At 36.9% G+C, this 13,688-nt stretch overlaps 1 protein-coding gene across 1 annotated transcript in view; it reads left to right on the top strand.

Moving 5' to 3' along the window:
- The window catches only part of LOC124171652 (mitochondrial carnitine/acylcarnitine carrier protein-like), a 64,517-nt gene extending 56,204 nt beyond the window's left edge, over positions 1 to 8,313 (top strand). Inside the window, exon 6 of the mRNA XM_046550875.1 lies at positions 5,518 to 8,313. Within this exon, the coding sequence (XP_046406831.1) occupies positions 5,518 to 5,702 (185 nt within the window). The 3' untranslated portion in view covers positions 5,703 to 8,313. The remainder of the gene's footprint in view (positions 1 to 5,517) is intronic.
- The last annotated feature ends 5,375 nt before the right edge of the window (positions 8,314 to 13,688 follow it).

Genomic DNA, 13,688 nt, shown 5'->3' with positions numbered 1-13,688 from the left:
CGTAATTAAAAAAAAGAGACCAAACACGACGTATTTTAAGCAAGGAAATAGATGGAAAAATACGATGGTGATTTGTGGCGAAACGCAATATCCTCGGAGCTGAGCTTCTCGGCAGTTAATTCGGCATTTTGTTCCAAAAACATGATATCAGGTTGTTATCAGTTATCAATTTACGAGCTATACTATAAGTCTCACTTGTCAGAGTAACTGACGAAGGGATATCTTCTCAGGACATTTGTTTCTCCCTACTAACAATCCGAATTCATCTGCTCATCTGGCGCTACGATGGTTAGAAAAGAATGGGTATCTTTAGGGTAAAAAATTTCATGGCACAGTCATATGGTCACGCTTCGCCCTCTGCAGTATGCTCTGCGTACCCCCGTACGCGATAGCATCAGTTCCGAACTTCACCTCATACGAGTGGTTCCCTACTTTCCAGGGTGGCTGGACTTCGAACCACCGAGTGTTTTCCATGTGGGTTTAATAAAGTCAGGTTTCATTTTCACTAGTTTAATTTTATTCGTCTTCGGACCATGGCCCATCCGAAGAAACTATTGACAACTTTAAGAGATGGATTGAAAATAATTGAACATGAAGAAAAGAATCCGAGCTAGATTCATGTGAATATTGCAGAGCGCCTTGGGTTGTCCGCTAGCACATGACGGTAGGGGTGGGGGTAGAGTGAGCTACCTGGAGGAAACAAGTAGAGATATGAAGGCGAAGATCCAGGTGGGCGTGCCACTGACGATTAACGCAACATTGTTCACGCTTTACACACTACCTCAATTATATTAAAAATATATTCATTAGACAGGAACAATTCAAGTAATAGACTATTTTTGGCCTTCGTCATCCATCTCACAACCAGTCACTGCGCTGGCGAATGCGGTTGTTTTAGGCACAACATGCACATTGCTCTCGTGAATACGTGTACTGGAAATGGTGTTTGATGGATAAGAATTTTTACATCAGACTGAAATTCATAATAGCAGTGTAAATGCCGAGTGGAGAGCAAACATTTTTTTAGTGAGGTGGCGTTTTCCTTCAGAATTTTGAAAAAGATATGGGTCGAATCAACAATATGACCTATGTGTCTTGATAAAGTACTACTATTCCTGTTATTATTTAAAATATTGTTTGAAACCGTTAATGAATATCTTAATTACTCGCCAAAATCCTGCGTTTCCTGGGATATAGGCGACCAAAGAAAAAATAATGCATTGATCGTTTTTCCGCATTCATTTTATAATCGTATCGTTATTAGGAAAAAAAATTTTTCCCCTAGTGGAGTTCCAAAAAAGGAGGGTAGTCTTAGAATCGTGTTCGTCTTAGATTTGTGCTAATACGGTGTATGAAATTTTTTTTTCGGTTTATTATGTTCTATAAGCAATTTTCATAAAATATTTTCCGTTAAATAAGAAAGAATCAATTTATTATTTTCTATAAACAATTTAAATAAAATATTTTCCGTTAAATAAGAAAGATTGGGGTGGGGGAAATTCGGTTACTGTGCAGCAATAACAACGTGCACAAAAAACAATCTCTCGGCAAGGAATTAAAAAAGGACCTCGGGTGTCCGGACGGAAGAAGGGGTAGGGTATTCGGCGTCCAGGCAAGAGCGCGGTTGGGCTGGTCCTTAGTCGGCCCTGAATTTTGCAAACGCTAGATCACGTCATAACAGATATCACTTTTCATTGAGACGTTAACATTCACGGCGTTTGTCGCGTACGTTAATTTTCTGTTGATATATGGCCAGTGATTTTCTTATTGTTGGCTTATTAACGGACAGCAAAATTGAGACCGTGAAAACCTGAAAAATAACCGTGAAAACCTGGAAAAAGCCGTGAATTTCATTATTCAGGTAGAGTGGGAACCCTGGAACAATAAAACAAGTTGAATATCTTGTAACGACGCAGCCTGCCAACTAAGTTGTGTCGTGGGTCACACGCTTTAAAGTGTGGGTTCTTGCCCTTGGTGTCGGGAAAAGTTTTACCGAAAATTGCCAAATCAGTTCAATGAAAAGACAAAGTAATAACGAATTTGCACATCTAGAATAGCCAAAAGTTAAGGTATTACCTATGTCTCGGGAAGGAGAGGAGCTGCTGGCGATGGCACGGGTGAATAGTGAGACACTTTGATGGCTACATTGTGACCGACTGCTGACGAAAGATGAGTGACCAGTCTCGAGTGATGACTAAGTCAAGTGAGTGAGTGCCAATAGCGTCTCCACCGTGCCATTGTATAGGGGAGGTGAAACAAGGATGTTTTCGACAAAGGAGATGGTTTAGTCGTTCTCAAAAGTGAAAGGTACAAATCCCGAGGCATAGTTTGACATAGCTGGCTATTCTGAGATGTCACACAAAAACGTATTTATGCATATTTTGGAAATGGAAATCTTCCATTTCCGGATCACTACAATCTCATGGTTCATTATTCTGGTAAGAGACCATGAGATACCTCCAAATAATAAACGCTTGCTTTACTGCATAGTGAAAAATTTTATTTGAATATTGCACTGAATTTATGTACAACAGACTCCCAATTATCCGGCTGCGGTTTATCCATGTTGCAGATTATCCGTGCACGAGTTTACGCTCCTTTGACTTTTTTGCAATCTTTAGAAAAAATAAAATTGGACGCAAAAGCACCAGGATATCTGAATGTTAATGCAGGGCTACACTGGAGTTATTATTTCCAATTGGAATCCCATTGGTAAAATGGAAATATTGTATTTTCTTGCTGACAAGGAATTTTATCAAGTTGACTTGGACCTCTGCTCTGGAATTGCAGACACGACAACCTCTAATTGTATATTTTATTTCGCAAATTCGGAAGTAATGCCATGGCCTCGCATGCCGTTGAATAATGCCTAATGGGACCGAAGAATAGGGTGGTTTCCTATTATTTTTTTATTGCCTAAATCGAAAGATTATTACCCCTGGAGTACAAATTTCACGCTTTTAGGTTTTTAAATGACGATATCTATTTTTCACAATTAAATGAAAAGTGAAAATTTGTAAGCGAGCAGAAATGCAATGGCTAAGTATGAATGCTGGGAAAAGTCCGTGTGACGTCTAGCTGCTACTGTGTGAAGTCTCCTGGGTGTGAGGCTATGAACGCCACTACGATGCAGGCTGCTTGCTGCCAAACATGGCAGTAGCGTAGAGTACCTTGCTAGCAGGTAGTGCTATGCTTAAATAAGGATTATTTATACCCTATCAAACGAAGGAAACTTTCTGACCATAGTCAATTTTAATGGGTGGTTATTAAGAAATGTTTCCCTGAGCTCTGTGCCTCATGCATGCATTGGTAACCTCAGACGATGTAAAACTCCTATCTACCTATCTACTTGTATAGAATCTAGGCCCCTGTGACATCACGTGGAGTGGCATCGTATGGGTGCCAATCTGGCATTTTTCAAATGAGGTTAAAATTGACCTTTAAGATTGGTGTTAACTGGGATTTCTGAAACTAAATACATAATTTGTATGTTATGAATACACTTATGTTAGCTAACGAATCGCAGTCAATGCCTTTTGTCTTCTTTGATAAAGGAAACTATCCTATTCGTGGTACTCCGGCATTTGTACGCCATGAGTAGTCAAGTGCATACTGGAGGAGAAGGGAATAGTAGAAGTGAAGGCAGTGGGGGAAGTGGCAGTATAGACAGCTTGAGTCATAGAATTTGCCGTAAGTCCTTGTTTCCTTAGCTGCTGCTATGCGATGGCATGATCGCGTACCCGTTACCTTCACGGGAGTTACGTGCTCATTTTTTCAAGCATCAAGATGCGGCATCGCACTCGGAGATCAGGGATCAGCAGTTGCATCCTGGGCAACTTGTGCGAGATGTGACTACGTGGCTTGTTGCCGGACGTCTATAGTTTCCGACGTCACATAGTGATTTGGAATCATTCGTGCAACCCACATTACTGAATCAGCGATCTTGCAGCCACGAATAATCAGAAAATAATTTTCTCAATCTAGACTGTAAATTTCCATATTTGCATGAATTTAAGACAAACACAATTTTGAGATGACCCCGGAAGGAATCCCTATGCTTTGCCCAAAATTTCCCGGCGATAAATAATAGACCTATTTCATGGCTTTCTTTAATAACTGATTTGGAGCCTATGTGTGAGTGTGAAAGAACATGGGTGACAACATAATAGGTAACCTGAGCATCACAGTCAAGGTATAAATTACAGTGTGGTGGACGTAACTATTTATTGTTCTGTTGTTTTTAAAGATTAATTATCATGTTTTGATTGTTTATTGGAAACCATTTTATATTTATTTAATGTAAAGTTTTAAACCCATCAATTTTGAAGGAAAGGCTGCAAGAATTCATAGCATGCACATTTCAGCCATGACAGATTTTTTCCTTTCAATATAATAAGAATTTCAGCTTGCTAAGTACTTAAGTAATTTCTGGGACAAACCCATATTGTGAAAACGGGAATTTATGATTAAAGAGTCACTTCGTTTATATGAGTAGTCTAAAACCCTAGTTTCATTGTATTTCCCAGTGCATTGCACTGAAACTGACAACAGAAATTTATGAACTTTTGGTTTCCTATTATTCTAAATTTTAAGATGACGTCCTTCTGAGTGAGGTGATTTATGAGAATAAAAGGCTAAAATTTCAGGCTTAGCTGTGATCGCTCAGTTGATAAGCTGCTGTTAAATTTGATGGTTCTCAATTCTTTCTGTGATTTCAGCTTTTTCCCGTGCTTGAATTTGCTTAACAGCAGAATAACTAAGGGTAGGTCTAAACTCTCAGTAAAGCTGATGCTTATGTAAAATTAATGTAGAACACCTTATTGTTAATGAAATTTTCTAGCCTTAAGAATACCACAAGAAAAAGACGACTTCTTTCATCACTTAGAAAAGTTATGACCGGCTAATGTCTTACTCATGGCCAATTGAAGTTATGGCATCAAGGCTTACAAAAAGGCACTCACTGAAGAGCTCATGGTAATCCCTAAGGCCATTAAGAACACGAAGTAACATTAAGGTCATTGGATACTACTTTTCTGTTTCACTGTTGAGGCCGTAGGGCTCACCTCCCTTGTTGTACTGATATTAACTGTTTGTAGATTCTAAAATACAAGCTATTAATGTGATAATGGAAGCTAGTTATTTGAGGCAATTTCTGCATAAAAATGTGCTCGTGTTTCTGAAATGTCACTGCTACATTCTTCACTTAAAAAGTTTTGAGTATTTACTCTCAGGGTGGGTGATTTTCTGACCATCCAGCAGTCCAATGTATTGCTGATTAAGTTCTTGGGGTGAGGTGTCTATAAATGAACACTGAAGAATTAGGGGCCATTGTGAAATCGAGGCTTCTAGAGAAGCTTTTGAGAGTGGTGCCCTCAGTTCAGGCCTGAGTGGTATGGCCCTATGTATATAGGAGTGGCTATTTTATTTTTATTAAAGAATATGTTCATGTGATTCAATGGTCAGTACTTTCTTGTCAGGGTGACATTTGAAATCATAATATTTTATTCTCTCTTACAGCTCCTGAAGGAACATACTCTGGTGTTCGTGATGTTTTCTCCAAATTAATGAAGGAAGAGGGACCTGGAGCATTGTACAAAGGATGCGCTCCTGTTATGCTGCGAGCATTCCCTGCAAATGCAGCTTGCTTTTTGGGATTTGAAGCATGTATGGTGTTCTTGAATTGGGTTGCTCCAAATTTATAATTCTTATTAGTTATAAAGTGTGATCGAATTTCAATTTATTTAGTTTTTGATAGATTTTGATGGCCAAAATATATCTGCAAGTACAAATGATTATTGTATCTGTTATGAAAAATTCAGGACCAGTTAAAAGCAGCACTCATTTATTTAACAGTATACTGTAGGGATGTGCGAGTACTCAAAAATTCAAGAAGAGTCGAGTAGTGGGTATTTGACTCGAGTGTTTTGAGTAGCATTACAAATGTTGAATCGAGTAATTTGGGTTACAGAGCTGTCGAGGTCAGTAAGTCTAGTAATCTGCCTACAGGAAATGCCATCATGAAACTCATGTAATAATAAAAATCGTTTTTAAAACTAATGAGCCATTCTAAAGCCTTGGCTTGGGAGTTTCAGCTTGCCGTATACATAGCAGTCGACCACTATACTAGTTGACGACGTGGGTGCCAAATACCTTTTCATCTTCCGACCCGGCAGTGCATTCGAAGTAATTGGGGTGGACCGCTGCATTGCTAATACTTTCTTAGGTGATATTTTTATACCCTTACCTATTTTCTTTACTAAAACACCGAGATAATACACAATAATAGTTATGATTTCAATTTCAAAATATGTAACTTTTAGGTTTTAACAGACAATGCCAGTTTTTTCCTGTGTTTGATTTCACAAGTGGTGCCATTTTTAGCCTTTTTGATTTCTAGGTGTGTCCAATATTAGCTTTAGTTTATTCCTTTGCTCTTTGTTTTCCCTCTTGAACTCATGAAATAAGAGTCGCTAATGTTGATTAAACGACGTGAGAAATTAAGAATTTCTTTTACAAAACTAAAGTTATGTTCTATATTTCACTTGCTTCGTCCACTTAAATTCCAAGAAGATTCAATAATCCATAAAAATCTTTGATATAATTTAAATAAAAATTCCTAAGGTTGTTAAATCTTACAATTTTTGCTAGAAAGTACTTGTCCAGCCAAGTGAGAAGCAAAAGGCAATTTTCTGCAGGCGTAAAATGGAGACGTGAAAATCTGCTGCCTAGAACAAATGGCTTTTCTGCATGAGAATTTGAAAGGATTAATTAATACATGATTCATTTACGAATTTAATCTTTACTACAGTTGTGCAAATGCCTTTACTCAGGGCTCTTCCAAGCAGTTTGGTTACGTATATTAATCAAATTTTCGAGAAAATACTAGAGGTTAATTTATTTCTATTGTGCTCATGGAACTGTGTAAGACACTTTAATTTTCATTCATCTTCGAATTCTGGCACAATCACCATCAATATTCCTCATTTTCATTTCCTTTTTACATCGTGCTAAGCATTCAGAATAGGAAATTCACAAGGGGATTGGATAAATGAGAATACCTATGTTGGAACGTGCGTTGGTGAATTTCCTGATCCAGAAATTACCATACTCGACTCGACTCGATACTTGCGAGTAGTTTTCAACTCGACTCAAGATCAAAAATACTACTCGCACAAGCCTAGTGTACTGCACTAATTAGCATGCTGGATGATTGTCTCATGGGCAAACATTGCCAACTCACATGAACGTGGTGAAGATTTTCATGTCTGTAAAATAAGCAGTAAACTTACTTCTTCTGTGCAGATTATCTTGATGCCCTTCAGGAAATTCCAAGTAAATGTGAATTGTAATACTTTTTATTAACCCTTTTAATGCGACAGGCTGATAAATATATTGGCTTTTGCATCTTGGGCGAAAAGTGCGGCAGGCTGATGTATCGGCTCCTACATTGTACATTATTTGAATTTATTAATGAATTTTCTATAACTTATTACGTTTGACATATTTTATTTCTGTAAATGTAAAAATATTTTTTCAAAAATAACCAGTTTAACCTCAATAATATAAAAAAACACTTATGGATATGTAAAAAAATATCTTTGCATTGTTTTTTTTTTCCTATTTGCTACACTTGATGAAAATACCCCCCACATGTCTCGCCAGTACCCCACGAAGAATGATAGCACTAGGAGGGTTAATCTTTAAAATACTGAACAGCTGCTTATGCAAATCACTGTAATGTCCTGATAATGTGAAAAAAAGACAGTATTTTTGACTGCTTATCGGTGAACGGGCGGTATCCTCCTGCCAGTAAGGTATTTTGTCCAATGTGCCTGGTTTTGATTTTGTATTGCCATCATTAATCATCCATTTGTATTATCCTTTATATAGATTTATATGAAATATTTTGTGCTTATTCAAATGATCAATTGTTATTTTTTTAGTTTCTGATAACCGCCGTCAATATTAAAGCATCAGTCATATTTTTTTTGGTTATTTCAATGAAATTTATTTTTATCATTTTACCTTTGAGAGAGGGATTCCATATCATTTTTGTTTGTGGTTGAGGTGTTTGTATTTCGATATGGGTCCATATTATGGATATTTGTTGGAGCTCCAATTGGAATATTTTGGACATTTATGACACCTTATATATAGTTTTAGGGATTTAATTTAGTGTCAAAACTGGCAATACACAAATATTTTTATGAAGTTTCAAGTCCTATAGCAATGAGATTGTATGTATCAATTTGGAATTTAGCCACTTTTGTTTTTGAATTTCCTAGTTGTAAATATATTTTTGCACCTCTTAAATATGACTTTTTTTATAACCATCCTTTCGATTTTATATGTATTTTTCATCTTTGAAAAAGCATTATTACTTACAGTATGTTATACTGGATTATGCTTTTTATTTTTTATGTTTGCGAGTTGATGGTGGTATATTATTGGAAACTTATTAATTAAATAAGTCATTACAGTATTTCCACTGAATTTCAAGAGGAAATATTGTAATGACTTATTGTAAAAAATGAAAATCATTCCTAACAACAATCAATTTTCCATTGACTTATGAAAATTGATGCAATTTGTTTACAACAAATCCATCAATTTTCGTGGTATAGACCATCTTTTTTCTGCGAAATGTTAATACATAATAGATCTGGCTTTCTTTTATCAAAATCCAAGTTATTGCAACGAAAACTGTGGGAATACCAAATCTCAAAGTTTGGCAACATGATTTTACACACAAAAAACTGGTGCTTTTTTAAGAAAAAATTGAGTACAGGAAATACTATGGGGCAGAAATTTTTTTAAGTAAATGATCCAACATAGAAATAAATTCTCCATTGTTTGCTTTTTGCTGCATTGAAATTAATTGCTTTGTTTAGATTATAGAGCTTCTCAAACTCAGGTGACATGCTTTTTTTACAGACAATAAATGGATTTTTCGTTGCCATAGGAAATGATAGAACTTACGGAATAATGCAAATAGGCCAAAAGAGTCACATTGACAAACAAAATTGATAAATTTTTGAAGGAACCTTTGAAATTATGTGATATTAATGCATTTAAGTTCAAAGAGGAGCATAGAATTCCCCTGAATGAAGAAGCAGTTGTAAGAGATCAGCGAACGAAACAAAAGATGATGACTGCTGGATTGAACACAACAAAAACACTACAATGGGGAATTTTCTCATTTTTTTTAAAACTCTGTCAAAATGTAGTAAACCTCTAGTAAAGAAAACTACCAGGGAAAATTTCAATAATAGGGGTAGTTTTCAAGATATTAAAAGTCCAAGTCGAGGAGTGGGGGGTGCGAGCGAAAGTAGTGTGTTCAAGAGGTGTGATGTCATTTCTCCCAAAACAGAGTGGCTAGTGTCTGAGGTGTGTAGTTGGGAGATTGTTGCGGTATGCCTACGCCAGGAAGATGGTATGTTTACCTACGTGAAGTGCTGTTTATAATGTCGAATTATAAATATGTATTGCATTGTGCCTTTGTGTTCAAATACATCACGAAATTCTAGTAAAATAATCCTCCTTACGCTGAATAATAAAGCGAGAAGAAAGAAGTGGGTGAAGGCGATGAAGAAGAAGAACGATCTGTCGACGAAAACGATGGGATTTGTTTGTGAAGATCACTTTAACTTAACTAGTTACAACAGAATTATGCTGCAAAATGACTTGCAGTTACCCTGTCGCTTGCTTGCTGTTTTTGCTGAGCTATCGTAGGTTGGAAAAAAACGGCCCTCCTAGTATCTAATGTCTTATAATTATAATATTTTTTAAAATTTATCAATGATTAATCATGGTAAGAATACTTAAAGGGTACAAACAGTAGGCTACCCTCCCTCTCTCCGAAATCCATTGATTCACATGCATAGTATTCCAGCTGAACTCCCTCGAAACCATACTTGCTACTTAGGAGTGAACAATTTGTAAGAAACTCACTGATGCATAATCACTACCTCCTCCAATCAACTGACTTAGTGCCACAGGAGGAAATACAACCTGAGGAAGTGGTGGAAAGTCGAGTTTCAATTGGCTGGAAAACTCCTGCCAATTGAAACCAGAATCAAAAACTGTTGGTGTTCAGAAAAAAAAACCTGTTTCCACCAATGCTGCTACTTCTCCTATGAAGTTCTTCCGCCTGGAAAAGCTAGATGGTATTGCAGTTAGTGAGAGTTGCATTTCAACTGCTGAAAAAGTATGATAAGTGATTTGGTGGCAGCAGCAGCAGCTCTGGAATAGAATGAGACAGGTAGATATGTAGCCAAAGGGCCAAGTATACTGTATTTTTCTTGGAAAAAAAAGGCAGCATTGTATTTAAGAGTAGACTGTGAAAATTACTTTATTGTCATTTTGCTATCAGGAAAGACCGGGTTACCAGTTATAGTTATGCTAAGGAAAATTAGACTAAACAAATCCTTTAATATTTTAGCTCAGAAGATCTCAATGTCTCGCCCTCGACAGTGGCACGATATTTCTCTGCTTCCATTATTCCGGTGGGTAGTTTTTTGAAAAATCTAGTTTTATGGATATTAGTAAAAATAAGATGTTGCTTAATATGCCAATTCCCTTTCCTGCTCGCTATTCGCACATAGTGTCAATTATTGAATGTTTAGAAATAGAAATTGAAAAGCCAAGCCACCCAATTCGACAAAGTTTAACCTGAATGGGAGCAAAAAAAGTAGATCAGTATTCACTGCAGTGAGTGACATATAAAGCATTTTCTCTGGTATGGATCACTTTTTTTACTGCGATTAGTATATCAATTTGCACTTAGTTTATTACGCTGTGATAGGTAGGTATAAAGTAAAAAAAGTGAATTGTGAAGGAAACTCTAAATCCGTTTTTAACAGTAAATAGTGCATTATACTGCTGATAGTGAAAAAAATAGAAATAATGTTTTTGAAACGTAATTATTTCGAAAGGAATCATTGTTAACATTATTGTAAAATTAATGAATTGTTTATAGCTCAAATATTTCTATCTATACTCAATCAAAAAAATAAATCATATCATTCTTCTTAAGAAAATTTCATTTCGAGGGGTTATGGTGGCCGGGCTATAGATAGTGTCATTCGCATGGACTGGATATCTTGAGCAAATCCAAAAGGCTGTGGGGTAGTGGTAGATGGCGGGTTCAAACAAACTCCTCACTCATTCAATGGTAAAATTTGAGAGTTAATTAGACCACCAAGAGTTTCTAAGAATGTGAAGAGCCCTAAAGATGAAGTTAAACTGAGCAAATAGAAAGCTTTAGGATCCATATGGAGAGAGTAATGAGAAAGGTTAGAGAATATAAGTTGCTTGTCCTCTAATCCTGCGTTGAGAACCATTTGGTGCAAAAAAGCAGGATTAGAGGATAGCTTAAAAAAACACTTCTATCATAACGATGTCCGGGCTTTGCCTCAATGATGGGGAAATTTTAGAGGTAGCGACGGAAAATACTTTCAATGATTCATTTAAAACTATTTTTTAATAAAGTTGTATTTTTAATTTAAAAAACATCGAGAGATTAGTTGCGCACCTAATACTATTTAACATAAATGATTTCATTTTGCCATAAGTTTGCTAAATAGCTTATAATTATTTTGTAGGCATCTAATGGAAGTTGAATAGCTAACATTAAAAGCTGTATTAGCTTACGCTTAAAACAGCCATTATGAAAGCGGCTCCAAAAGCACATAACCTGTCAAAACCTGTATAAGTGTACACACTTCAGACAGTACATAGGCGGATCTAGGGGGGGGGGGGGGACACTAGCCAAGATACTTAAAAAATATGCAACATTTTAATACGGTCCCATTATCATTGCGCTCGTTTTGTATTACGAGGTATCCCTGTGCCCCCCCAGAATAAAATCCTGGATACGGCCTTGCTTTTGCCCCCCCCCCCTGAGACATTATGCACACAGAACACACCTTAAAACTGTACATAATATGATGTGCTTAATGTGTGTGGAAAAATTACCTTATATCTGTGCACAGAAAGTATTTCACAACATACTGAATCAAAAAGCTGATATCATACTGGAAGCAAAAATCATAACTCGTACCATGAAAACTATATTTGCACTAACTAGATGCATCAATATTTTATGCAGAAATTTTCACCGGAGGCCAAGTAGATACTTCTGTATTCGTAAAAGCTGGTCCAGTAATGACATAATAAACTAGAAAAACTTACCGCGAAGCCTTCACTTCTCTAAATTCAGCTGCCAAAAAAGTCCGGGTTTCTTTTAAAACGTAATACCATCATTATGGAATCCACATTTGGGAGATTATCGCATACAGCCTTTCACGAAACCGTCTTCCATTTCGCATATATTCGACATATTCTTATTCTATGAATACGGCAAATGGATAAAATATACTTGACGTGACTAAATAATGTCATAAAATGCATGAGAGGAAACACGGATAAAAAAAACGAAATATTCACCTACTCAACGAGTGCTTCATTGTAGCTTCTGCGGCCGTGCATGCAAAACGAAAACGCCCTAGGGGGAAATGACGTCACCAACAATCAGCGCTAACTTCGCGTTTTCAGACGGATTTCACTGTTTTAAATGAATTTAATGATAAAATAAATGTACTACGAGTAGTTCCATAGGTGAAAATGGATTCCTGGTGAAAATTGCTATAAGAATCATCTATATTTCGATGAAAAAAATTTCATGCAACTTCCCCATTGAGGGAAGAACTAGTAAGGGGATCATCGGAGAGCGTTTAGACAACATCGTCAAGTCTTTCAGGGGGAAAAGTATCAAGAATTTTCTTCATCAACATCTGAAAAAATGAAACAAGAGGAATCAGCCGATTTGTATCTGAATGATCCTCAGCAAATGAATATATAGGGACTAAAATCAACCTATACCTTCTGCGGGGAAAATGCATTTGACATTGCCAACTGTTATAAAAGATGTGATATATAATATGGGTTCTTGCATATATAAAGAAGTATATGCAAGAACTGGCGTGTCACTCCGAGCCGTAGCAATGATCGTCGGCACAATGTTAGCTGTCGCAAAAATCTTACAATTAGACACATCCAAGGTAGTGAAGCGTAATTATTTACGTAGGAAGAAAGGGTGTTAGATAGTGTTAAAACAAAAAAGAGATTGTCATCGGTCACCCTGACAATGCACTGCTTGTTATAATAGCTGATGAGCGCGAGAAAGTGGGACGAGATGGGTGGAAAAATGTTAGGGGCACGCAAGAAAACGCCAGTGCCAACCAACCCGAGATTTTTTTAATAGCCGCATTTTAATTTCAATGCAGAGGGCAGTGAAGGAGGGGGGGGTATGGGGGATAAACCCCCCTTCCCAGAGCTCAAAGAAATAAGTTTAATGCATTTTACTTAATTGGATTAATATCACTAATGGAATAGTGTAAGGATTAATAAAATATCCCTCAGAAACACTCACCATTTTGTACCATTTATCTTAAAAATTCCGCAATTTATTAATCTCGTACCTACCGCTTATCCTGGTGGGTATTTCATACCCCCACACACCCCGGCATTAGTTGCACCTAAAGCCTTAATTCCTAGCTGCGCCCCTGCGGAGGACGACTCACTGCTGATAAATTGGGGAGAAACCACGGTATCTCCGGTTATATCGATACCTCCACTGCAAAAACGCTCAGCAGTCGCCCACCGAATCAAATCTGCTCATCTAGTAG

Source organism: Ischnura elegans, chromosome X (assembly GCF_921293095.1).
Source record: "Ischnura elegans chromosome X, ioIscEleg1.1, whole genome shotgun sequence".
Taxonomy (NCBI): domain Eukaryota; kingdom Metazoa; phylum Arthropoda; class Insecta; order Odonata; family Coenagrionidae; genus Ischnura; species Ischnura elegans.
Note: the sequence above shows the minus strand (reverse complement) of the source record. Positions and strands in the feature narration are given on the sequence as shown.